This window comes from Sturnus vulgaris, chromosome 5, assembly GCF_052056855.1.
Source record: "Sturnus vulgaris isolate bStuVul1 chromosome 5, bStuVul1.hap1, whole genome shotgun sequence".
Taxonomy (NCBI): domain Eukaryota; kingdom Metazoa; phylum Chordata; class Aves; order Passeriformes; family Sturnidae; genus Sturnus; species Sturnus vulgaris.
This window is the reverse complement of record NC_142247.1, coordinates 64,901,760-64,929,613: the sequence shown is the minus strand read 5'-3', so window position 1 is coordinate 64,929,613 and position 27,854 is coordinate 64,901,760. Positions and strand designations below refer to the sequence as shown.

At 34.5% G+C, this 27,854-nt stretch overlaps 1 protein-coding gene across 4 annotated transcripts in view; it reads left to right on the top strand.

Annotated features, from left to right (window-relative positions):
- CACNA2D1 (calcium voltage-gated channel auxiliary subunit alpha2delta 1) overlaps window positions 1-27,854 on the top strand; it is a 354,960-nt gene that overhangs the window by 254,601 nt on the left and 72,505 nt on the right. For all 4 annotated transcript variants that reach the window (XM_088165884.1, XM_088165883.1, XM_088165882.1 and 1 more), the window contains exons 8-12: window positions 1,485-1,554; window positions 2,385-2,435; window positions 3,535-3,634; window positions 20,457-20,615; window positions 25,315-25,419. In XM_088165884.1, coding sequence (XP_088022010.1) covers window positions 1,485-1,554; window positions 2,385-2,435; window positions 3,535-3,634; window positions 20,457-20,615; window positions 25,315-25,419 — 485 coding nt within the window. The remainder of the gene's footprint in view (window positions 1-1,484; window positions 1,555-2,384; window positions 2,436-3,534; window positions 3,635-20,456; window positions 20,616-25,314; window positions 25,420-27,854) is intronic.

Here is a 27,854-nt window from a genome sequence, read left to right as displayed (position 1 = left end):
TATTTTACCTAAACCACTCATAATACAAACTGAAATGAACACATTGCATGCAGATTTTGGAAGTCTCAGGAAATGTATCTGGAAAGTGGATTTTCAGATGGAATTCCTATGGAAAGGATAGCCTGGGCAAAGACAAAAAAAAAAAATCCATCATTGAACATGTGCTATCCTTGTAGGCTCATAAAATACTGGTGAATTTAACTTGTGCATATCTAACTAATGGTATTTAAGTTAGAATTTTGACATATACCTGTCTCAAAAAATTAAATTCTCTCCTTTCTGAAAATTTCAAATGCTCTTATCCTGTCAGGTCCCAAAGGATCTGTCAGGTGGTCTAGTCTGAAAATACACAGAAAATGCTGGTATAGATTTTAAGGTTCTCCTGGTGTGCAGCAATACTCAGTGTTCTCTGTGGAATGTGTACTGGGAAGTGTGGGTCACACTCAGCTTGAAGGTTGCAGTAAGTGATAGGCCAGCTCATGCTTTGGTCTCTTAGGAAAGGATTCATTTTGTAAAATCAAAAAGTCACCTACTCAAAGCTGATGGCTTCTTTTATATTCATGGGTGGAGATATAATTCTTCCATTTTGTCTTACGTATGTGATTTTTCAGGAAGAATCCTGGAGCTGCCTATATCTTTCTTAATTTCCTAGACAGGAAAATGATTGATGTCAGGAAATAGCTCCCCCAAGGCTTTTGACATACAGTGAGAGAAAAAATTGCTGAGCATTATCTCATTCCCTGTAACTTTTCACATTTTTATGTTTGTTAAGCTGTCAGGTGCTTTTGAAAGGCTCATTTTGTTTTCCAGAAAGGAAATAATTCCTGCCCTTGCTGAAAATTATGGTAAAGCCTAATGGATCAAACACTTGAAAAAGGTCATCATTCTTAGCATTTTCTTTACAGAGACGTAAATATTTACATCTCCTTTTCTTCGGAGAATATGTTACTTTCATGTTACTTTTCTATTATGCATTTTTAGGGAAATCTCTTGAGCCAGTGTACAATTTAGGCTCATACCTGAGATACCATTATTATACACAGCAATAATTAACTTTTTTTTTTCAATTAAGTAAGTTGTTATTTAGAAAGTTGTTTCACCATCTGAAGTGTTTGGATTGAATTTTTGGTTCCATTGAAGTCAGTGGTAAATTATAGTCAGTACCTGTTTCTTCAACACACTTGGTCATACATATACATATACATATACATATACATATACATATACATATACATATACATATACACATACACATACACATACACATATATATATAGTTTTATTGCTTTGTATTATATGGTAATATGTATAAGGGTGTCTAGGTATTTCAACAACTTTTTACACAAATACAGACTTTTTTTATCCATATGAAATGTTGATGTTTATATAGTGCAAAGTCTGTGATACTGATTCATTACATTCTTGTAATTAAAATACTCGAGAGAAAATTTTATATTATTATCTACTTTTTTTTTTCTTTTTAGCTTCCCCATGGGTAGATAAAAGTCGAACTCCTAACAAAATAGATCTGTATGATGTACGCAGAAGACCATGGTAAGCTTTCTTTTTAAAGGTTTTGTATATTTATATACATCACTTACTTTCTAGCTATTACTTTAAAAATCTTTTTTTCTGTTGGTTTTTAATGGTATGTACTCTTAGGTATTGTTTTGTTGAATTTTTAAACTAGTTATTATTTCTAAATAAGCAATTTTCAAATTATACTCCTTGCTATGAAAAATCCACTTCAATTGTTGCACTTTTGGATTACATTGTTTTCATAGGAGAGTAACTATCAAATAGGTGTAAGACAGTTAAAAACTCTGATTTTTTACCAAAATCAATTATAATCTTGAGTATTAGACTGAAACATTCTTTCATACTTTTGCAAATATTTAAAAATATGTCTCAGTGGTTTAGACCAGCAATAAAATCACTAGATGTGTAAAAGATGGAAGAGTGGTGGGATTACTTCTCATGATTTTTTTATGTAAGCCTCTCAAGACATAAAGTATATTGATACTTGGATATAGTTGGATATATTTTTTCAAAGGACTAAGTATTTCTGCCTAGGCTGGGCTGAGTAATAATTCATCTGTCATCAAGATCTTTAGCTCTGAAATAGCATTCCTGTTCTTCAGTTATGTGAAAACAGTGAATTTTGATTAGTATATCCTATGTCCAGACTACCCTAATGTGCTTTACACTTAGATTTACTTAGGAGACACAGCAAGAGAAGAAATAACAACACACGGGTTTTGTACTAGATGGGAAGATTTTATTGGTTCAGCTAGTTTGAGTTCAGAGATCACAGAGTGTCTTCCATCACACACAAAGAAATGTTTAAGCAAATTTGTGTAATTCATACCATTTATTTATTCCAGGTATATCCAAGGAGCTGCATCTCCCAAAGACATGCTTATTTTAGTGGATGCGTAAGTGTTTAATGTCTGAATATTGACATTGGCAGGATAAAAGTACTTTGGTACATTGAACAAAGCTCTGTATGCTGAAAAATAGAGAGGGAATTAAGAGGTCCTTGTATGCAAGGTTCAAAAATCTTGGTATGAGCAAAATAAATACTAGAATAATAGAATAGAATAATAGAAAATAGTTCAAAAAAGCCCAAACCAAACTGGAAAGTTATTTAAAATGGAGGCAAGGATATGGAGTTTTTTTAATCTCTTCAATGTGTTTCTGTTTTCAACTTACTAATTACTGCAGCAATGAAGTGTATATTTCTCATGTGCACGCCAAGATTTGTTTTAAAGCACAAACCTAAAAACAAATTTCTAGAAGCATTACAATAGAAATGATAATAATTTAATGACCCTGAAAGATAAGAATGTATGTGGACTTTCTTAGTTTTTCCAATACAGATTTAAAAATTGAAATGTTTGATTACTATAAAATATTGCTAGAAAGCAAACAAAAAATTGAATAAAAGCTTGTTTTCTGCCTCGGCAAGGCTTCCATGGTGTAGGGCAATGTTGAGGGACTGAAGGGAGCATTGAACCTGATGTGTCAGATTGCTTTATGCTGAAAAGCTTCTCAGGCACAGAATTTGCATTTAATGCTTTTACACATGGTGAAGTGCTTTCATATCAGCAGTGAGTTTTATCAACATTTGTTATTTCTTCACTTCAGCTTAGGTTTTGCCTTGAATCAAAGAAGCTGTCATTTGTGTCTCTGGAAATCCAGAGTTGTAAATCTGTGTGTAGGAGTATAAAATGTTTAGATAATGCATTGGTTGAAGGTGGTAAACTCAGATTTCTTGAAAAGGAAAAGAGTAAGGGATGCAGCATTATGACTTCATCTAAGGCACAGGACTGGAGTTTGTATGCCAGTTTTGGACTTACTTTAATAATTATAAATAGTTTAATAGCACTAATAATGAGTTGGAGAATTCAGGAATTAAATTGAAAATTTTGGTCTGTAAGTTGGTGAGAGTTCTGGTGGGTGTTCTGTATTTTCTTTTTATGCTTTACATAATATTTGCTGAATTCAACTTTTCTATTGTGGATTTTCTTTTAGGAGTGGGAGTGTCAGTGGATTGACATTGAAGTTGATCCGCACGTCGGTCATTGAGATGTTGGAGACCTTGTCTGATGATGACTTTGTGAATGTAGTTTCAGTGAGTATCTGTTCTTTCCACAAAATTTGCATTGTCAACAACGCCAAAAGCAAAGTATTTTTAATACCAGATATGAGCTACTTAAATGATAAACTTCAAAGAGACTTAAAATATATTGTATTTGTTTGCTTGTAAAATAAAAGGAATGTCCTAGATGTGATGTTACATAGATATTTGAATTAAGGGCAAAAGCGATTTAAGTAAATTCCTGCAGAGCCAAATTCTCCTTTCCAATAAAATTCTATAGTTAATATAAAACTTCTCCATTAGATTGTTATATGCAAATTCTCTTGAAATAATTGCTGCTTCCCAGATTTTCTACACAGAGGATATTTGGATTGCTCATATTGCTTGATTCATAATGACAGTAGATGTGGAAGCATATATCTGACCTGCCCAAGAAATGTTTCTGAGAAGTTCTGTAGTTCTTTGCCACTTGATGGGTGGCAAAACAATTTTTCTCATAAGAAATAATAAAATACAAGGAAGACTCTATGAAGAAGATACAGGAAATTTTCCATTTTCAGGTGAATACCTTGGATGTCACGTTCTAGACTTGGGAAACTTTTTTCTTTTTTAATTATTATTAAGCTGTTCAACTGTAGAATTTTGATTCTAAGGATTCAGGATGAGAACACTGACATATTCTTAATAACAATAGACAGCCTCAATGATGAGTAACTGGAATGATTTTGGATATAATTTTCAATTTGTAGAGTTATGTTGTAGCCAGACTGAGGGAGAAGGACCTGAAATATAACTGAAAGAAATCTTTTTAAAACCACTTATTGCTTCATGGTTTGCTGACAGTCCAGCTAGAACTTTCTGCAAGGAGCAGACAAGCAGTTATTCTCAATGGTGTTTCCTTCGTTAAAGTTTTTAATAGTGGATAAGAACATGTTCCTTGGTCTAAATTGCAGTGAACAAAAAAAAAATATTAAAAAAAAAACAAGAATCCTAATGTTTTTTAGCATTGTTATTAAAGGAAATAAGCTTCTCTGTAATGGTACTGGGGAGTTGAAATCTTCTTAGTTTCACCAATTTAAAAAAAACCAAAAAACTTGTAATCCTAAACCGATGGAAATTGATTACTGTGTTCAGTGAAGCTGTGCCAGCTTTCACTGCTGGAAAACCTGGACCCCTACTACTTCTTGATTTACACATATTTCCAAACTCTTTTGTTACATTTGCTCCAAGATGACCAGAATTAGTGTATCTTAATGCTAAGCCTTCCTTAGGCTGTATTTTATTATCTAAGGTTCACTGTTGTTCTAATGAGGCCTCAAGGTTGGGATTTGTGTCAAAAAAGAACCAGAAATCCTCAATTATTTTCTATATTATATTACCCCAAGGATTTGTTACTTATAATATATAAGGGCCATTTTTCCCCTTTGAATGAACTTTAGAGGCTCACATCAGAAGTTTGATTGCAGAACCAAAGAGGATATTTTGGTCATGTTGTTTTCATCATCAATCACAGAAATGTGCATAATAGAACATGACATCTCTAAGTCTTTCATAAAGGTCTATTTGGTGTTGTTCCCTTACCATTGAAAAGTCTTTATTAAAACTTTCCAGTATTATAATTTTTTTTATGATCTAGGTTTTTCATGTATTTATATGATTTATGAATAGAATTGTGGTGGAGGAATTATAGCATATATATATTATTTCTCTAATAGTCAGGAAATCATGTGCTATGGATAGGAAACAAATGTCTGTGCTACAATAAGGCATTCTATAAGTGAGAAAAGTGAACACAGAAGTTTGATCTTTGTTGGAAGATTTTTTTTAAAAAAAGATTTGTTTTGTTTTTTTTAAGATTTGGCAGAATCAATCAAACAGACTAGATATTCTCTCAAGTCTTTTCCAACACAAAGAATTCTATTATTGTATGATCTTGATTCACAAAATATTCCATAATGAAATAGGTATACCGAAAGTCCAACTCCAGTGCTTTCTTAGGGACCTCAACATGCAAAATATCAACTTAAACATTTTGGTTTAGGTGAAATAAATGCATATTTTTTCAATTTTTTTTTTAATTTATTCACTATGTTGCATAATACGTTTGCTTAAAAACATTTTCTTCTTAAAAATCCCAGTATTAGACATGATAGGCTAATCAAAAAGTCTGAAAAGCTAGGTGAAAATGTTTAGTTAATACAGCATTAGCATATATGGATATATGAACACTAACACTAACTGGAAATTATCTACAATTTTTCTTTCCCTCATGGATCTTTTGGCCTAAAATGTGACAGTTGTTTTGTGGCTTGGTAGTTTTGATAACCATGGAGTCTTTGGTGTGGTTTTGAGTTAACTAGAGAGCTGTTTCACTGCTAACCTCTGCCAAGATGTTAGCCACAAAGCCCATATGCACAATGGTTCATGCCCACAACTGAAAGACATGGATTTAAGCTCATGTCAATCACTTCTTAAAAGTGACAGGAGAATGTAACGAACTGTGCCTTTTATGTGAGGAAATCCTAGAGAAAAAAGCTTAAAAGTAGATAGCCTAAAAACATTAGTTCTACTGAATATACATAGTGCCTGCATTTTTTCCCAGGGAAAGAAAGGTTGAATGAACTATTAAGTGGTAAAAAGATAGCCAGGGGTTAATATATCATGGTTTCCTTTGGGATTTGCATGTTCCTTATCTGAAGTGCTGTGCTTTGTTGCAGAGAGAAAACCTGCTGTTTGAAAGGGCTTAAATGTATGAGTAATACAGCTGTTTTCCCACTAATCCGGTTATAGGCTTTGATAGCAGCAAGCAGTAGATGATAGGGGCAGCAATTCCATCCCAGCACGTCGTGATTTAGTGACTTGGTTTCAGATGTTGACACAGAGAGTGTAATTTGTTTGTGATTGTGGGTAGTGTGCAGGAGAAATGTGTTTCAAATCTGCAGAGGTGCGGAAAAGCCACACAAAGGAGAAACCTCCCTTACATCAACAGATGTGTTAAAGGTCAGGAGCTGTTGTACTTTTTAAATTCACTTAGCCTTTGTAAAAATCCAAGCTAGTATTTACTGCTTAGGAATTGGAAATTAAATGTCATGAGCACACAAGATAGAACAGAATCATATTCTGGGAAATTGAAAGCTCATCTCCTGCTCTTGTGCAGTTCTCCATATTGAGTAAACTCAGAGGGAAGGTGAATTCTATATGAATTGATTTCAAAGAAAAAAGTGTGCACCCAGCCTATGAAATTATTGTTGGGGATAAAAAAAATCTGTGTATTATATACCTCTGTTCCCACTGATTTTTAAAAGCAGTTTTTCATGTAATTCTACAGTTCAGTGGTTGCAAATCTATTTACTTTGTTTCTCATACTCCTAACTTGGTAAAATCTTTACACCTTCCTAATCAAAATATTTTAATATGCTAACACAGGGAAAAGAAAATTTTGTAAAAGTCTTTACAATATATCAAAGGGCTCCTTTCCCTTTCTGCTACATGATCCATCCTGTATTCTGCACTTCATATTGCACTTATATTATCTTAAATACAGGGAAATGTTCCTTCCTTCTGGGATCTACTTTCTTAAGTGTATATTGAAAAATTAATTAATATGCCATGGGTGAAACCTTTGCCTGAAGTCCTAGTGGAGGGAGGAGGATGCTAGATTCTACAGCCAGGTAGCATGTCATACCATCCTTGCTAGAAATGTTAGCTTTATATGAGTGTACTTCGGTTGGCAAAAACGTGAAGAATTTTATTTAAAAATAGCTTAAACTTTGTTTCCTTTATCATTTCAATGTAATGTTTTTAGTGGACCTGAAATTAAATTGCATACTCAAATGGTAGGAAAGGGGTTTTTTTATTATGCTTTTGAATTTTGACCCAGAAAAGTTCAATGGTGCTTAGTTTTTCCAAACAACATTGGTACTTCAAGGGAGAAATTAAACATGATCATGGTATTAGTGGCACTGAAGTATTTCTGTTAGTGGATCTAGAGGAAATGAGAAGGGCTCCTGTATGAAGGGGTTTGCCAATGTACTTTGCTTCTTACTTTCCCATTTTCCTTATACTAAGAACAATACTAAGGAGAAAACATGAAGATGCCTGTCATCTTTTCCATTATTTGAGAAATAAAAAATAGAGAATCAGGTTCCCTCTACAATAAGTATGTCTGCATAAGAACTTCTCTTAGTGACTGAATCCTGAAGCATTTCAGATAATGAATCACAGTAGCTGCAATTAAGTGTACAGGCTCCTCAGCATCATACCCGTGTGAGGCAGTAAACAAATACATGTAATTTGTTTCGTTTGGCAGGGGATGTGGTTTGGTTTTTTTCCCTAGTCACTGAAAAGTGATAGAAGAGCAAGTTTAGGTCTGAGTGTTGAGCTTCCTGATTCTCTTAAGAGCAATCCATCTAACTGACCTTGCAGTTTCTCTTAAATTGAATGGTTCATTTTCTAGAAAAGGGGAACAATGATAGCTGCAGATAAACACATCTTGGTAGCAATGTTCCTTAATGGAAAATCATTATCATTCCTTAATGGTAGGTCATTATCTTTCATCTTCCATATCCAAAGAGCAAGTGAATTAAATGTGTTTTGTTCATACAGGTATATTTAATAAGCACTGTAGGTGCAGGGTTAAAAAAAATCTCAGAGAAGTTATGATCAAAATCTAGTATTAAATTTCAGGTGGAACAAGGATATGTATCTATGGAAATATATGTAGGGGAAATATATTTGGAGGGCATGTTTAGCAAATGTAAGAAGATGAATATTCTTCAAATAACAATGGAGAAAATTTGGAAATTACGGAAACCAAGGTATTATTAAGAAGTTGGAAAGAAATTTCATTTTAGCAGCAGGAGTTAGAGTAGTATAAACAGCATAATGGAATGCTTATCTGCTTGTAGAATTGTTTCTTTTTACCTTCTCTCCAAAAGGAAAGCCAAGAAAGGAGTCAGTGAAGATCTGTTAAAAGTCTTTCAGGTGGGGCTAGAGTTGAGAGGGTAGGGAGGATATTATATTAGCTGACTTTTTTGAAATGAGATTGAGTTCAGTGAGAACCTCATCGTCAGGAAAGCAAATTACAGAGTTTGTTGTCAAGAAAAAGTGAGGGACCACTAGGAGCTGAGCTTCTTGCAATCTTCATCCAGCACGATGAACTAGAAATGCTTGTACAGCTTCAGTGACATGGCTAGAGGGAAGTTTTCGTCTAAATAGTTTATGGATTGATGGTTCACTTTCCCTCCTGGAAGGCAAGTTATAAGTGCTTGAACTCAGATTTTGATTGTATGACTCATTTGTTGTGGCTGAATACTGTTACATATTTTTGGAACATAACAGTAACACAAAAAAGATTGGCTCCGATTTTACAAAATATTGTAGGTGTCTTCTCTGAGGACTGAATTTTTTTTTTACAGGTGACTGCTTGGGTCTAGAAAGCATCTTCTCACACACCTGAGCGCATCATCTGAGAAACTGGGTTTGAGACATGCTCTCAAACTCACAGAATTTGAGCTTTTTTTTGGTTGCTTTGGGGTACAGCAATAAATAGTCTAATGACTAATGTCATCACAGATGAGAAGTGCTGTTGCTGGGGTAACTCTTGTATCCATAGGTTCTCAAACCTGTCAGGTAAAAACATTGCAAGAAGCTCTAGTTGAAGCCAAGTAAGTTTGAATGGCATATAACTAGTTAAAATTCCTTTTAAAAATCCAAGGAAAGATTCTTGTTGACATTAGATCAATATTTAATGCTTTTCTGGAAGATGCACTTTAAGCAAGCATCCACCACTAAATGTATTTGTTGCAGTTTATTGCAGAAGTAGGAAAGAGAATTTTAATGGCCAGTGATAGGTAGGTGGAGATACATTATGCAAGATGTCAGATTGGAGTGTCTCATTGCCTCTTCTTGCCTTAAATCAAGAATATGTAAGGAGGTTGGTTGGTTGGTTGGTTGTTTTGGGGGTTTTTTGTTTGTTTGTTTTCTTTGGTTTGTTTTTTTGCTTTTTTGTTTGTTTGTTGTTTTTTGTTTGGTTGGTTTTTTGTTGTTGTTTTTCCTGTCAGCTTAAATGTTTGTCCCAAGTACTTGTTCATCATCCACCTTAGTTATTAATGGACTGGAGAGTACTTCATGACCCTTGTGTGATACAAATATTCAAAACAGTAAATATTATGAGGCTTTAATCTTTGCAAGCAGGGAACACGTACCAGTAGTTTTTTTCTGTATTATTAACAGTTTTTCAATATCTATCTAATAAAAAACATGTTCAGTAGTTAAGCTTTCTCTTATCCTTAGTGTAAGTAAAAATTTCTTGTTAACTTCATTTTAACAAGCCCTACAATATTGTCTTTGCAATAAGACCAAATGGCAAATACTTACATAAAGTAGACATACACAGAATAGTCTATGGCAGAGAGGTGAAAATTAAGTGTTACTTTTCCATCCCAGTGATAATTTTCCTTGTGGTACTTGCTTACATTTCTTCTGGAATTTCTGGCTTAAAATAATAATGTCAGTGTGTAAAAACCAATATAATATAAAAATCATGTCAATTCTTCTCTCTGAGAATTGCAGCTCAGACCAGGACCATCTCCAGAAGCCATGTTGCCACATTCACCTCAAAACTGTACACAAATTACTAAGCCTTTGTAGCACTACAGCCAGACAGATCTCACACAGAAGCTACTCATGTTTTTATTCAAAGACCATCTGGACATACCTGATATGTTGCTACAGGATTTAGAAAGAAAGAATGTGTTTCAACGGTGTTTTCTTATTTTTTTTTTATTTAACCGGAGCCCTGCATGGCTACAAATAATCTTGACAAACCTTATTTTTCATTTAGAATTACAAATTAATAAACAAGCCATCTGAACGCTGGAATTTATTTTGTTTATGCATGTATTATTTTACCTCCTAGGGGAAAGCATATCATGCCAGATTCAACACACCAAGACAGTTGAGGCTGTTGCAGCTCTGTGCCATATAGCCTACCAAATATTGTCCCAACTGGCACAACATACATGGAGCACGTGTATATACACATAGACACGTAGTATATATATTTACAAACACACACACTCATATATATAAATCAGGCCATCCACACAGATAGCACAAACAAATGTAGAGCATTCATGTGAACACACATACAGGTTTATCTATGAGAGACCTCTGGGACCAGCACCTCTGTTTTGTACAACTTTTTCATCACCAAAACAATGAAATCCATCTCCTTACTCTTATATGTGGGTTCTTCTCTTAAATATTCCTGTGCAAAACTGAAAAGCACTTTACAGTTATTAACTGAAACTTTAGCTTGCTGTGGAACGAAAATGTTCAAAATCTGCGTAAAATAGAAGAAAAGACATGGAAAGATTTGGAAAAGGAATAGTGAAGATCTGTTTCATTTTGTATCTGTCACGAAGCGTTAATTCTGGGGAAGAGAGTGCTTGAGTGCATGAAGAGCCAAAGGGAATGGAAATTAGAAGCTCAAATTCTACATTAGGATGTCAGGAGCAGGAATGTTGCTGTAAACTGTACAGTTATTACTGTACAATATAGCTGACAGCTCCAGATAACTAGAAAAGTCACCTCCATTCCTACTTTGAGAGATTGCTTTGGGCATCAATACACATTTTTATTGTCTCCTCTTTTAGCTGTCAAATGTCAGGGAGTCAGACTTCTAACAACACATGGCATGGGAGTCTGTGATTTCCAGAATAAATCTCAGCTCTCTGGTATATTAGTAGTATGTAAAAAGAGTAGTTTAAAAAAGTAGTATATAAAAAGTTGAATTTAAAATTCATGGTTTAGTGGTATATAAAATGATTTGATAGCTCTACCTCATGGTTCCACTGGCTAATAAATCTGTTGGCTTTTTCCAGTTTCTTAATTTTCAGCAAACCACAAATCTTACTAAAGAGGTCCCTGCTTTGTCAGACATATATCATTGATCTTGGGATGTTTTATGACATGTCAGATGCTGGACCAAACATGCATTGCTGAGTCAGATTTCCAACTAGGAGACTATAATCAGGAAGTGTTGTGACAGTATTATTAAAATTTGTATGGGAGAATGGTTTCTTGAACAATAAACTCATTCCTTACCAGCTCAGAAGAGGCTGGGTTGGGCTGGCTTTAGTGATAGTTCTGGAGAAAAATGACTCACCATGTAAGTGAAAAAATAAGAAAATGCAGGCTATCCTGAAGTTCTGAGATGAGGTGGAGGCTATTTGTTCTGTGATTCCCCCTTTTAAAAGTATACTTTCTGTAATAGTCATCCATTTGTTAGGTAATAATTACGTGTAGCAGTATCTTAGTTTGGAGTGAATCTAAAGGATCTCCTAACTTAGGCAAAGCATGAATGAAATACTCCTCGAGTTCTCAAGCCTCACACTTTCAAGACTCACACTTTTCCCTCCTGTCTCACTTCCTACCTTAGCAGCAGCATCTCCCATGTCAGCACTGTGCTGCTGTAGCCTCCTCACTCCTCTGGAACTCGAGGCACCTGCCCTAAAAGGGGGACAGACACATTGGAGTCAAGATGTGAGAATGCAGAGGTGATACTGCAGCCCCCTGCTGTCCCTCTGCCATGTGAGCTGATGCTAAAATGTCTGTCTGTCTTGTAACCAATTAAACTTTCATCTTCATACCCTAAACAGCAGCCTCACATATCAAGAGAATCTGTAGGTAACAATTTAATACTTAAAACTTCATCTCTGATTCCCAGTGAGGGGACATGAAGAATGTCAGGGGAGCTCAGTGTGGACATTAGGAAAAGGTTCTTCACTGAGAGAGTGGTCTGGCACTGGAACAGGCTCCTCTGGGAATTGGTCATTACTCTAAGCCTGTCAGAGTTCAAGGAGTGTCCAGATAATACTCTTAGTCCTGTGGTTTAGTTTTTGGTAGTCCTGCATGGAGCAGGGAGTTAGACTTGATGATCCTTATGGATCCCTTCCAACTTGATATATTCTCATGATTCATCTTTTTGGCAAGGGTGCTTCATGTTTTAAACAACTTGATTTGACTGAATAAAGATTCACCCTGTCAAGTGATAACAAGAAAACTGTACGAAATAATTTTCTAGGAAGTTTCTTCCTGTTACAGCTCTCTTCCCCAGTGCATGTGGGGAGCAGTGCCGTGGAGGGCAGGCTGCAGGGCTGCAGGGCTGCAGCAGTGCTGTAGTTCAGATCAGCCAGCTTTCCCTGGGAGATGCTGAAGTTTACAGTTCTGAATTTTTTCAGTAGAAGTCAGAAACACATGATTTTAAGTACATAATACATACTAAAAGCCGCAGCAGCATAAAAAGACCATAAATTTAATCTTGCTAAGCAAATTCATCTTTCAGCCTACATTGACGTTCTGTGTTGTAATTCTGAGATTGGCAGTGCAGCATCATAAATTATGGTCTGAACATTAATCCTGGGGTACTTAGTGGGAACTTTGCATTGATGTATGTGCAGATAATAATATTGGTTATAAAGGTTAACAAAGCTAACTGAGGGCAGACTTTGGCCTTGTATTTGGCCTTTTCTCTCATATTTCTCTTATATTATTGTGCAATATTTTTTCAACAGCTATTTATTGAGATACCAGTTTTATTGTTGTTGAATTCTGCTGATTGTGGTGTGTGATGGACATATATGTACATTTAACAGTGAAAAGAAATGTGATACATTTTAAATCTCAGGAAATGCCAATAGTGAAAATTGGTACATGAGCCTAATTTCGTTTCATTGATACTTGAAATACAATTTAAGAAATGCAGGTATTCTCCATCTCAGTACTTGAATAAGTTTCTTATATTCTCTCTACCATGTATCTGTAGGATTGCCCTGAAGACTATCTGTACATAAGTCATAGAATAAGAGAAAGAAGTTAGTCTATAGCGAGATATGAATGGTGAACTTTGATATCACATATTATTTTCTCTCACATGAAATTACAGACCTTTATTGCTTGAACTGCCTCAGATTTTCTGTTTACTGAGAATTTACGTGGGAATAAAACTTTGCAAATTGCCTTCATACTATTCTCTAAATGGGTTCTGATAAATATTTATAATACCTTCTCACTGCTCAAATACAGATTCTAACTGGCCTTATTCAAGATTCAGTTATTCTTGGGATTAACCCTGAAATCCTATTACCAAGCCTAAAGCAGCAGTGGGGGGAAAAGAAAATTACAAAGCCGGATTTAGCTACAAAATGAAAGCCTGGTGAAATCAGATCTATTTCACTATTGCTCATTTAATACGTATAGATACAACTGGGTCACCAAGCTGATTTAGCCACGAGGAAAAAGTAGCATAGCAACAAACCTCAGCAGATTGAAAGTCAGCAGCAGTAGTGCCTGAGTAAGTCTTTAGCAAACTCACTGTATTTTCCTCAACTTTCAGTTTTCCTTGAATGATGTTATTGATTTATTAAGATATTGGGATTTTAGTATTTTAAATGTGTAGGCTTTATCTCTATATAAAGTTTGAGTGTAGACATTACTGCCTGGTTCAAGTTTATATGATTTTTTTATAAAAGATAAACATTTATGAATGTTTAGAAATGCACAGCTTTCATGCAATTTAAGTAAGGTTCTCATTTCATGTCCGAAATTTTGGAAAGGGAGTTTTTCCTATGATTTTGTTGGGTTTTTGTTTTGTTTTGTTTTTTGTTTTGTTTTGGTTTTGGTTGGCATTTTTTTATTATTAACTTCGAAATACAGTTCCAGAAGATTCTGATTAAACATATGTTGAATCAATAGATGTCAGTAAACAAACTGACAGAAGAGGGAGGCAGTAGGTAAGGATGACTGGGAAAATCTGAAGTTTTACAAAGATCCGGTCCTACATATTTTATGTTATCACTTCTACAGATTTTGGAGGGACAGAAGGACATTTAGGAAATAGGCTGGTATACAGCTCTTCCATAATTTTCATCTTCCTAGAGTCGGGACCTCTTGTGTTGACGATGTGGAAATTTTCCTTTAAAGAGGAAGTTTAGATTTTAATATTTTTGTTTTTTCAGTCATTTAGGACACGAATATATTTTATTGGTTTAGTTGAAATGAGAATTTTATGCTAATCATGGAAAGTACCGATGTCCTCCAACAGAAATGTGAAATACCACAGTTCATGGTACTTTTAAGACCAGTTCAACTTTTTTTGTTTTAGTGCCACCTAGTGACCAAAACGTGAAAGATTTTTTTTTTAAAGTTTTTAATTTATTGGCGTTTGGTTTTGCATTTAGCAGCAATGAGATGCTGTACAGAAGATTTTGTCCTTTTTAAACTGAATCACAGATTTCATGCTGAATTCCTGTATTTCTTCTTGTAAGGATTTATGTTAAGTAATTGCTGTGCTTTTTGAGAAGTTTGGCTTTCCTTAGTGGATTGATGTTTTGTCTGGAAAGCATCAGTAAATATTGACTGAAGCTTGCTTTCTTGATCATGTCAAACAATTAAGCAAATAACTGTACATATTTATATTTATGCATACATATCTAGATATAGATTTGTATCTCAGATACAGCAGAAAAAAAATTTGTTGAGTGTCAGAAACAGTAGTAAGTACTTCCTGGTAAAAATAAAATAATGTCCCAAGATTATACTCTTTATTTCTTAATTAAATTTAATTATTTAAAACATTTCTTTTTTGATGCTCTTTTCAAATCCAACTTGTTTTGCTAGCATTATGTAAACGTGAATTCTAAGTGTAATGAAGGGAATGTTCTGTGTTTCCTTTTATGAAAAAAGCAGAATCAATTGAAATGTTTTATTTGTATTTAAATAACCTCCTACACTTGCCAACATGAATGATTGACATTGGATTTTGGATTTATATCCCTTGAATTTATATCACTTATATATCTCCTTGGGAGATGGAGATCTATTTAGAATTATAGATAGGGATGGATGGGTATACAGAAGAGAATTTGAAACATTCATCTATTCCTACATTGCCTGTGAAATCAAGGATTTTTCTCTTACAGTGATGTAGTCTTCAGAATAAATGGCAGTAGCTGTATATGCATTTTGAAGAAGTTTAAGGGATAAAATGTTTATGAGAATCCCTGCTTTAAAAATTTGTACCCTGTTTGACTGTGTGGTTTAAATGGCTTATAGCAAAATAACTAATATCAAGTTAAAAGGTAAATTTGAGGACTTGGAATTATTTGCACAAAGGAAAGGGAAAAAGCATATTCTTGTAGTGGGAAATTAAGATTAAAGCCATGCCTTTGCCTTGGATTTACTTTTTTATTTCCTGTTGCTTCACTTTTCTCACCAAGGAACTTCTGAGTTATTTCAGAAGGAGTCCAAGATACTGAGTAATATTTGAAAATGACTGTGATGTTAAAGTGTGGATAGCCCTGGGAGTTATATGCTCTGTGTAACTTCCTGAGGTTTGTCAGCTGGAGAGAGGTTGGCTGGTATGTGCAAAAGGCAGATTTATAAAAGGAGTTCCCAATAGACAGGGCAGTTTGTATCTGCTAAGCAGGTAATGTATTAAAAAGAATGCAGTTTTGGAAAAGAACCCCACTACATATTATAAATGGTTTGGTTTGGTTTTGGTTTACTCCTAATCTATTTTGTTTCTTATTTTCGCTTTTTCCCAGGTTGCTTGATAGCTTTGATTTTCAGTCCCTGTATATCCCAATTTTGAATTCTGATACTTTCTTTATTTCAGATGCGTTTTTTGGGGGGGGCTTCACCCCCCTTCTTTTGCCTTATACTTCCCTCTTAAAGAAAACACCTCTCTGTAGTGTCTTGTTATTCATTTTTTGATCTGCATATCCACAAAGTGCTTAGCGTGGGACCAGATATAGGAAAAAAAAATCAATATTTCTGTTTCATTTCCCTTGAATTCCCTGCCAGCCTCACGTTATGGTAGCAGTTTTAGTAATTCTCTTAGAATTATTTCCAGGTTGAGATTGTGGAAAAGAGGAGGTTTTTAGCAATGAATAAGTAACTATTCTGGAAGAAGAAGAGGTTTTAAGAATGAAAGTCTCTTGTTTTCCCTAAGTTCAGCTGTTGGGGCACTGTGGATTGCAGAGGTTCATGTGCCTGGAGGAGCCCAAAGCTCAGTGGAACTACCCAAGGGAGGGGAAAGGTCTCGAGCATTTAAATCTTTTACTGTAGTTCTGTATAATTTCTCACTGTTTTGTTCATTTGGTTTTCACAAATTGATCCTTTCCTGATTCAGAAGATAAAGTCCTTGTAAGACTGTCAGGTTAGTATTTCTGTTTCAGACCTTCTCCAGAATGCCAAAGGCCATGCAGCATTAGGCTCAAAGCCCTTCATTTGGACTTTCCTGTTAAGCTGAATTTGTTTTCTTACCTTTCAGGTTATTGAGTTGCCCCATATATGGCCCAAGATTGTACTGGTGGGCTGAGGTCAATGAGGCCAAGTTCTCCTGAGACTTTTTGTGCCCCAATAGATGGCTTAAGTTATTCCTGCCCAAAGCTGTGAGGGGAAGGTCTTAATTTCCTCAGAACAGAGGATTGTTCTGGGACATCCCAAAGGTGCAGACTGTGAAAGGATATAAATAAATGGGATAGTGAGAAATAATCCAGTGGAAACTGCCTCTAGATCCTATACCTTGCAGGGATAATTACCAGACAGATGTAATTATATTAATACTTCATGATACTTTAAAATAAAAAGCTGAAGGTTATCCTGTTTTCCATTATTTACAACTGTTTTGCTGCAAGCTTCTCTTATTTTAACTTAGATAAGAAATAAGCTTTTCATATACTTGAAAAAAATAGAAGCTGTCATTGGTGGTGACAGACTATAGGGTGGCTTTGTATTTTAACAATTGAATAGTTTGCCTCTAAATGTCATATATTGTTTTGTAAGTGAATCACTGAGCCCATGGCATCATAAAAAAATCCATTTATTTCCTTTTTACCAACAGCACTTTTGTTGCATATGTTTATATTTACTGCAATAATTAGGGGGAATGCGAGGCTGATAAATACCCAACTGACATATTTCACATAGCTACACTGAGAGTACTTTGTTCAATAAAGTATGGGTTGTAATTACCTTAATTTTAAACCTTTGATAGGATTTCATTTTGTAAGAACATGGACTTTCTGAAATGGCAATTGGTTATGAAAGCTTACATTTTCTTTCTTCAGTTAAATACTAAGTGATTGTGTTTTCAAGAAATCTTGTGAATTGAAATAAGCATTATTATGTTACTTAGGGATCAGACAATGTGACCAGTAATCATTAAAGGTTTACAGCAGCTATTTTGGCTTGTAAATTAAGATGTGTAAATTTTTACACATCTTAATGTGTAAAAAATTATAGTGCCAGTGTTACTATTACGTTTCAGATAAGCATAACTAAAACCTGCCTCAGTTTGGCTAACTCTTTAAGTTTTGAATGGTCCTGGTGTTTGTCACATTTGGAAAGTCAGTTTTAAGGATGAGCTGGTGGCTTTCACAGCTGAAATCCTTCCATTATTTCAGAACTACAGTTCAGATTAATTAAATTCACCCCTGAATTTTCTTTCCCCCTTTGAGCATTTTCATCAGTCAGATTTGAGCCTTGCCTTCATCTCCTAGCAAACAAGGAAATGTTCATTGTGGAGGATTGCTGTTCCATCTACTGATTCTGTCATCTAATCAAAAACTCTGCTCATCTGCTTTTCTGACTGGCATTAACATTAATGTTGACTGATGTCTCTGCAAACAGCTGGCTCATATATTTGCTTAATTAAATTACAGCATTTGCAGACTTCGGTTGATGTAACTCTCCAAGCTACAAATGTGTCATTTCTCTCCTTCATTGTACATCAGCATTTGTGCATCTACAGATGCAGATGCTTGGGCTTGACCCTTTGTTCACTTTACAGCATGTGTGAGTACAGTGCAATACAGTTTAATGTACACGTGTAGTATGGCACAGTTTCCTTGTCAGCTGCCTGCACAGTTTGAACCAGTATTCCTGAAAATATTTTTGAAATAATTTCTGCAGCCATAATTACCAATCCATGTGCTGGACATCTGACCTTCTTAAAAATAATTTGCAGGACTGCTAGCAAGCAACTTAGATTGGCAGTTTAATATTAGTGACATTCCAGGGAGAAATTTTCTCTTGTCACTAAATTTTCACTTGAATGTATAAACTGCTGTTTGCTATAGCCAAGACAAGGCATGCACAGGCTATAGGACTGAACTAAGAATTTATTTTATATTAGGTCATTAAATAATTTCTATATAATATCACTGGTGAAGCAAAGGAGTATTTTCATTTTATTTTTTTCAGATGAAATTGGCTTTTGTAGGGCAGAGCTGCCTACAAGGTATTTTATTTTCTACCTTCCAAGTACAATTTCTGTACTTTTACCCCAACTCACAATTTGAATTGGTTTTCAGACCTTGTCTTTATAAAATTACTTTATGTCTGTAATTTTCCTATCATGGCTATAAATTTAGGTTGAGGCAAACTGAAATAATTCCACAGCATAATAACTGTTTTAACTCCCACATGGTTTATGTATCCAGTAATCTTTAGGTGATTTACTGGTTACTTCTGTAAGAAACTTTTATTGGAAGCATCATTGAGTGTGTCAGTTGTGTGATCATGTCATGGTTTTGCTTAAGCAGCAAAACATCCCAAAAATATTCTTTTTTGGGAAACATGGAATACATTAAAAATATACCGTGTAACCCCCTAATAATATGAATTTAAATACTAGGCATTATTACAAATGGTTTAATATTAATTCCTTCATCCTTTTAAGTTTTGTTTGCTATAAGTGTCCTCCAGTTACAGGCTGGTATTTGCTGCTGAAAGAAATTCTGTCCCTGTACTTTGTGCCTGGTACTTAGTGATTTATTTTAGGCATGTAAGTAGTTGAGCATTTATTGAAACCTGTGCCCTTATTTACCTTTTAATCTACAGAGCACTATTGAACTAGTTAGCAGTAGTGAGACGTAAGCCAAAGGGGTTTGATTTTTTTAAGTCATTTTAAGGCTTTGCTCCAGGTTGACAGCATAAAATTACATTTTTGTTTACTTTCATTGAACATCCAAAATCAGGAGGCATAATAATCTGCTTTCAGTTGAAATGTAAATAGTGAGGACTGTATTTTAGTAGATGTGACTATATATGTTTATACAGAGACAAATTTAAAAGCAATCTTAAACTGCTTTCCACTTGTGCAGAAAACATTTTGCATTTTAGAAAAATTCTGGTTTTGGTTTTACATAATGTCAGAATATCATCTAGATTACTTTTCAGGGAGTAGTTTTTATGGATATGTGAGTAAGACAGCAGAAGTATGTGAGTTCTCAAGACACAAATTTCTATTGCTATCATCAGTATTCTCATATTTGCAGTTATACTCTCCTGTGCTTCCAAGAGTGTATTTTGTTTTCCATAATTTATATATATACGAGTTGAATCTGCTCTGCAAGTTACATTGTAAACCGCCAAACTAATTGATGAAATATGGAAGTCACCTGATAAATCAACCAATATTTTTCAGGGGCTTAAAGAAAGTAAAATATATTTTTATCTATTTTTAAAAATTTCCTCAGCTCTTCATTTCTGAGTTTTATTTCTTTATTTCTTTATGAAAACTTGAAGCAAAATTTGTGGAAATTTTTGCACTGTAGTAGATTTTTGGGGTTACCACAAAGTGAAGCATCAAATACCTGTTTTTTACAATATATGGTCTCATTTTGGAATCTCCAGTCACTACTGGTTGTTCTCAGCATAGTGGAAATTAAAATCTAGGTTTGACATTCTTTATCTCACAAAGATCCAGAAAACTTAAAGCTTTAATTCTACAGTACACAGAAAAGAAAATTAACTGTTTTTAATACTATTTCTATTTCTTTTGCAGTTTAATAATAATGCTCAGAATGTCAGTTGCTTTAATCATCTTGTCCAAGCCAATGTGAGGAACAAGAAGAAACTGAAAGAAGCTGTCTATAAAATCTCTGCTAAAGGAATTACAGATTACAAAAAAGGCTTTAGCTATGCTTTTGAACAGCTACTAAATGTAAGTATTTAAATTAGATCTCTCTGCTGTCAAATGAAGCAGGAGAACTGGGATGTTCAGCAGGCCACTGCATGCTCCTTCATTGTGTAACTAAGTGATAGAAGTGCAAACCTATATTTAGCAAGTAATATTATCCCAACAATGTTTTTTTCATTTCAGGTTCCCCAGCAGGTTGCTAAGACTTTGGAATTAATTTGGTTTTCAATCTGTTGTACTGTTTTACTTCATTCATTCAGCTGTTTTTTCATTTAACATGTGATTCACAGTTGACACATACTTGTGGTAGTGGTTGACTTGCAGTTAATTTTAAAATGCAAAGATCTGTGTTACTGTGCTATTATTTAAATTGTTGCCACATCATCTCCTAGCAATGCTTACTTAACCTACAATTTCACACTTATTAGGAGTCATAAATACTTTACTATGGTTGGAGCAAGACAGAGGGGAGGAAATGAGTTAGTCAATAGAGGAATACTAGGCACCTGATGATGCCTGAAGGGTAGTATTCACTCACTGAGACTATTCTAATTCCTTTCTTTCTCATGTAAAAAAATAATAATAACTTCCTCAGTAATTAAATGCATTGTTTCCATGTTTTAAATACATTGTGCTTTCTTGTTTTCACCCAGACACTAGTTTTTTGAACAGCAATGTTTCCCATTTATAGCATTTTTTGGGGGTTTGTCTGTAAATTTTAAATGGTTCATGTAGTTGTTTAAAAAATAGTTCTCACCTGCCTGAAGTAGTCATATTATATCTTAAACCTTAGTGTAAATAAAGCTGTATCACTTTACAGCAGGTAAGGTATAGCTTAAGAAGTAAGAAATATATACTTATCCTTACTGGTTTTGGTTGTGTTTTGGTTTGGGTTTTTTTGTTTGTTTTGGATTTTTGTTTTTGTTTGTTTGTTTTTTTTCTGAAATTCAGAACACTTCCCTGAAATTGTATATGCAGTTTAAGGCTAGATCTGATGTAAAAAGTCATTACCTTGTTAAATTTTGATAGAGGAAAGGAAAATGCAATGTTTTCATGGGAATTTTCTCAGTATACTACTATTCAGATTAGCAGAGGAGTGTGGTGGGGAAAAGAGTAGGTGTCCTCTGTTGATGGTTATATAAAACCACAAACAATATTTTGAAATCTGTTGGACATTTTGGACCAGGCTGGCTGGCATTTTCTCCTTTTCTGCACCTGGTGACATCTTATGCAGAGGGAACCAGGAAGACAAGAAATTTTGCTAAATATGTTCCTCATAACATTAATATTGGCTTACAGTTCTGGATTACATCTGGTGCAGCACCAGGTACATACTTTATGTACAGGCAACATTAAGAAAAGTTGAACACAGCAGAAGCCTCAAACTGGACTTTTTTGCGGCACTAAAGTATTACTTTAAAAATAACTGGAGATCAGTGTTAAAGTGGGACTGTCTCTTTTGTAGCTAGAGGCTGAAGTGTGATCTCTGCAAGACTAGAAGTTATGGCTGGACATTATGGACTGCACAAGGCTCTATATATATGTTCATTCTCTCCAATTATTGGCAAATCCATTTAGCAGGAAGAGTAAAGGGCTGGTGATGGGTTTAGCCCAAGACTCTGGTGAAAAGACAATATAATATGGTGGTATAATACAGGCTTAAATGAATAATAAAAAGGAGGCTTTGGGATAGTTTCCAGCTGTATATTTATGAATTCAAATAGTCCAATTGCTTTAAGGTCCATATAAATGCAGTATTGCTCAAATTTTCAAAATAATTTTGTGGGTACAGTTTATGGATGACAATTATTTCAAACAGTTTTCCAGTATACCAAAGTAATGTTTGGTGCCATGAAAAAATTACTGTCTGATTTGTTCCTGAATGGAAAGACTCACTTAAGTTTTCCAATGTACTAATTCATGTGATTAGCAATAATCTGGATTTTATATTTTTAATTCAGCATTTCCCCATTATTTCTTGTTACATTAACTTGCTATTTTTTTGAAAATCATATTACTTCATCTTCAGCAGTTCAGGACGGTTTTTTTCCCCTCATACTATAATATCTATGGTTTCTTAAAGAAAAAATAGTGAAAAATGCATTCCTAAAGTGTCATGTCACAAGATCTAATTGTAACCTGCCACTTAAAGAATTAATTTTAAAGATGTGTAACTTGTATAAAACAAAATCAATTTTACACGCAGTATACAATGGATCATGTCTTGCTTGCCTGTTTGAAAGAAGAAGATAAGACATGTATCAAATAGATGAGAGAGTTAAAAATTAATACATATCCCAATTCCACTTGTATTCTTTTGTGATTTAAGGTAAGAAGCTGTTTCTTGTCCTGGGAAGCTCCTGTATAGACAGCACCTTCCCACTGAGCTGGGGCCCATTGGACTGCTAAGGCAAACTGTTCAGGAAAATGATGAAATTACAACATCAGCTTTTCACAATCTGTTATGGATTCACTCCCTGAGCCAGTATCTCTCCATTTATGACCAAAGGAGTGTGGGGAGACAAAGATGTGTTTTAAATTCCTTAAAGATCATCTGCTTCCAACACCCCTGCCCTGGGCAGGGGCACCTTTCACTAGACCAGGGTGCTCAGAACTCAATCCAGCCTGGCCTTACACAGTTCCAGGGATGGGGTAATATCATATGATTTGAGTTTATTCATGTCCAGGTTTCCAATAATGTTTGGAGGCTAAAATCTTGGCTTTTTTTGTCACGTGACTTTGGTGTCTAAACAATGTAGTGTAAAGAAATGTCATTCTGTAAGTATGAGGAGATAAAACTGTTTTTTTCTGATACTGTGTAAGCATATGCTAAGTAAGCCACAGAAAAGTCCTGTCTTAGTAAAAGCAAAGCCTTGCTCAAGGTCCCATTTTCCATAGTAGTGTTTCTTTCAAAATCCTCAGAAAAGTTCCATAATATGAGAGAATTTTGGTCCCCTTCCTTGTCCCTCTAATCTTATTTTGGTCTATATATTAAATCACTGTAAATGTAGGTGAATTTTTTTTATTTATGAGGCATCCAACCCTACTTTATTACTTTTTTAATATCGAGAGAATTGCAGCCCAAAGCAGTATCTTGCAAGTTATATTTCACAAGCGAAAAATGGTCATAAATAATTTAATTCCAACTGAAACACAGTGTGCTGATGAGGTTGGAGAGAAGGTATTGATTTCAGGCAGGTTTTATATGTTGTTACATGTAAGGGAATCTTCAGGCTTAAATCTTCAGGCTTGATTTCTTTTTTTTTTTTTCTTTTTTTCCTTTTTTTTTTTTTTTTCCCAAATTATTAAATTTGAAATTAGCAATGGTAAGAAAATAATTAATTCTTCCCCGAATATTGAAGAATTATACCAGTGAGTAGAATGAAAAGTGTCAGAGGGGAGTGGGCTCATCACACCTGACCAGGCTGGGGACAGTGACTCTGAGTAAAGAGGGGGCAACTGGGGGCTTTGTAAGGACAGTTGTCCTATTTATCTTCCTGACTCTACAGTAAATTCATACAGCAAAATTCAAGCTTGTGGAAGGAGAAGTTGAATTTTTTTTCACAGGATCTCTAAGTGTTTTACTCTGTCACATCCAAGTACTCAGAAGTACCAAGGTGTGTCTGGCTGGGACCATTTGTATGCAACACAAAAGGCAAAAAATGGCTGCAAAAGTGATAAGCAATTTGCTTAGACTAAATTCTTCACTTTTAGAAAATACAAGAAGAGGAGCCAAAATTCATGCTCACTTCTGTTGATCTAGCTGTGAAACAATGTTTTTATTTCTTTGAAAAACACTGCATTTTTCTCAGGGGCTTTACTAGTTACTTTGATGAATTAGGAGTCAGAAGGGCTTCTTAATTCTGTTTCAGGCTTGCTCTCCAAAAATAATGGAACATGCTCAATTTTTCAGCTCTGGGATGCAACATAATTGGAAAAGTAGGTGATGGAGAGATTTTAATAATCTAGGTGGCCATATCTTGGCTACAATATATTAGGTAAACCTTATTCTAAAATACGTATCTAAAGATAAGCTATTCGCTTGAGAGTATTAATAATTTAAAAACAACATGAAAGAATTAAAGATTTGGAAGATGAAGCTCATTTTAAGGAAATATGACAAAAATATTTCAAAGCTTCTTAAGTGGATATCCTAAAGGATGCTTAAATTAACCGAGTTTTTATTCAAGCAGCCAGGGAGCTGGAAAGTTTTTGTGAGTAGGAGTCCAACAGAAGAAAAAGCATATTCAGTAATTCATTACAGGTCCATTGTTCCCCAATTTCCACAAGAAGAGTAATGATAAGGGGGGAAAAGGCAGGAATGAGAAAAGAGAGGAGTAAAAATATTCAGAGATCCTCACTGTGCAAGTCTCATGCAGGACGTCTGTGGAGGACCACAGTGGGGTTGGTGAGATGAGTGTGAGCTAAAGAGCTCCCCTCGTGTTTGTGGAGGTGAAAGGAGCTACCAAATCCCTATTCCACCCTGCTGGGCCAGATCTGAAGTGACTCATAATTAAGTATCATGGAACAGAAAAGAAGGTTTGGTTGATTTTATTTTATTTTTCTTTCAGAAGGGAGTATTGAATGAAATTCTAAAACATTTTTTATGTTTTGACGTTACCATGTTAAAGTAGTAAGTGTAGCTATAAAAGCCACCAGATATAACAGCTGTTATTCCTTATAGTCTGAAATGTAAAAACTCTTCTGTTTGTATCTCCTACAGCACAGTGTCTCCAGAGCTAACTGCAATAAGATTATTATGCTGTTTACAGATGGTGGTGAAGAAAGAGCACAAGAAATTTTCCACAAATATAATGAAGACAAAAAAGTAAGTTATATATGAAAGATTTTACTGTATGAAATACAACAACATAAGAGAAACATTTAAATATGAAAGTGAAAAAGAATTTGGTGTATGCATAAAGTATTCTAAAAAAAACCTTGTTACTATTGATCTTTGGAACACTTAAAGCTTTTTCAATCTATAATATTTATTTGAAAAATCATGAAATATATTTACTGTCTTACACTTTATGACTCATTTGTCTCACGTCATGCAGACATATACTGTAAGCCATAAAGAACTCAACTTTCTATTCACTCTTTTCTTGCATTAGTGTAACTCCTAAATTATCCAGCAGAAACAGGTAGTTAAATGATAGGATATATATATGTATCTCTATCTCCTCACTGCAAATATCTTCTATCTGCTTTTATTGTTTGCCAGGCAAAGGCAAAATGAGAACTCAAGGTTAGAAACTGAATTTTAATAGATTTGGGCTGGAACAAACCCACATTTTTCCCAGTGAGGCTAATTATACCTTTGAATGCCTTAGCAAGAAATGGGATGGCTTTCTGCTGATGAAATTTGATCTGTGGTTCAAGCAGAATTATGGGTTTGACATGAGAATCCCTGAATGAGTTCTGTTGTTTGGATTAAATTGGATTATTAGCTGTGCTGGTTTTTGGTTTAATTTCCGAATCTAATCAAATTTCTGGTCTGGCTTTTGCATATAAAGATTTAAAAATGCAGGAGTGTGCACATGAAATATAGCAGCTTTTAAAATTATTTCCTAATAAATTTCAGTGCAAACTATTATTTATTATTATTAGAACATTAATCACATTCTAAATAGAAATGGCATATGAGCTGGATTCACACTACAACTAAGCATTTATTTTTTCTAATGCCTGAGGATGTGCCTACATCTGTGGGGTTTTGGGAGTTGTTTTTTGTTTTGTTTTCTATAAAGCAGCTAAAAGTTAGAATATGAGTCATGAAGGAACTTCAGCAGTTGCCATGGACCTCTATGCATGAAGCAGTGGAAGTATTTTGTTGGAAATCCTCATTTGTTTGAATTAATCCTTTCAAAAATAGAGATGGAAACGCAGTGCTCAGTTTCTATCTTGACCAGTGATTCAATCACTGACCTTGAATAATTATTTTGTGGCTGCCTTGCAGTACTGCTTCACATAGAATGATATGGTGGGGTTTAGTTAATGTTTGTGTCTGAGTTGAAAGTACTTTTTAAACTGGCAGTTAGGAGAGGGAATGGAAGTCCTAGCCCTACATGTGGCTGTACTCTGAAAATCTATGCAGAGATTCCTCTTCAAATTTGGATGTGGTAGCTTTTATCACATTACAACTGCCATCAGCTATAGGAAATACATCCATAAAGGGAAGGTGTATGATTAATTTCTTACTATTTTTTACATTTAGTTTGCTGTGTTAGGAGGAAAGTGTAGTAAAATATTCAGTCCAAACAACAAAACAGATTTGGAGATTTGTGATCTTAATCACATTATGATGGTTGATTATTCTGTCAAGTATATTAAATGAAATATAGGATTTACTAATTTTAAATGGTTATTTTACTGCATCATTTAATGCTGTAAATTTCACTGCTAAGGGTTTTATCTATACTGTTGTATATTAAATACTATACACAATCACTTTCTTGTTACGTCCTGTGAAGGAAAGTTTGGAGGTTTTATTGTATAAAGGAAATGTATAATGGTAATAATGGTCACTGTGTGTCAGTATAGTATCATACATAATTTAATGCATTGCTGATGCAGTGCCAGGCACATTTTCTACACTTGTTTATGGTCTATGCATCTACAAGTTCAAATCTTAGTAGACACTTGTATTTTGTCTAATGAAGCACTGGATATCAGTCCTTTCTGGTTTTCTCCAAGGTGACACTGGAATTGCAGTACCAAGTTTATGCAAATGTAATTTGAAGAACTATTTGCTTTCCCCTTATTGCTTTAAATCAGTAACAATCCTTGTAGTGTTGAAAGGAAATTTATGGTGGGAGAACATCTAATGAGACTGGACCAGTAAATTATTTTTGAGGAGTCACAATGAAATCTCCCAACATGTTTCATAACATTCTAATATTTTTAAAAATAAGACTTTGATACAAAGTATGCTTGTGATAATGCTCTCGCTAGTAAGGCTGCACTTGATTCCAGAATAATGACATGAGTTCTTTTGTTGTTGTCTCTGTTTGTAACTTAATGTTAGTTCATTATCAGTAGAGAATAGCTTAGCTGGTAGACACATTCGAACATTAAAAATACACATACACTTTTAATCTTTCTAAGTCATAATCACAGATATTGTGTTACCTTCTTAGATTGCAGAGTAGACTGCTTTCTTATATTAAATTATGAGATTTTAAAGATACGTGGGTATAGTTTCCATTGTCTTTATTGCACTTAATTTTTAATTTAGTTCATAAATATTTAGAGAATTTT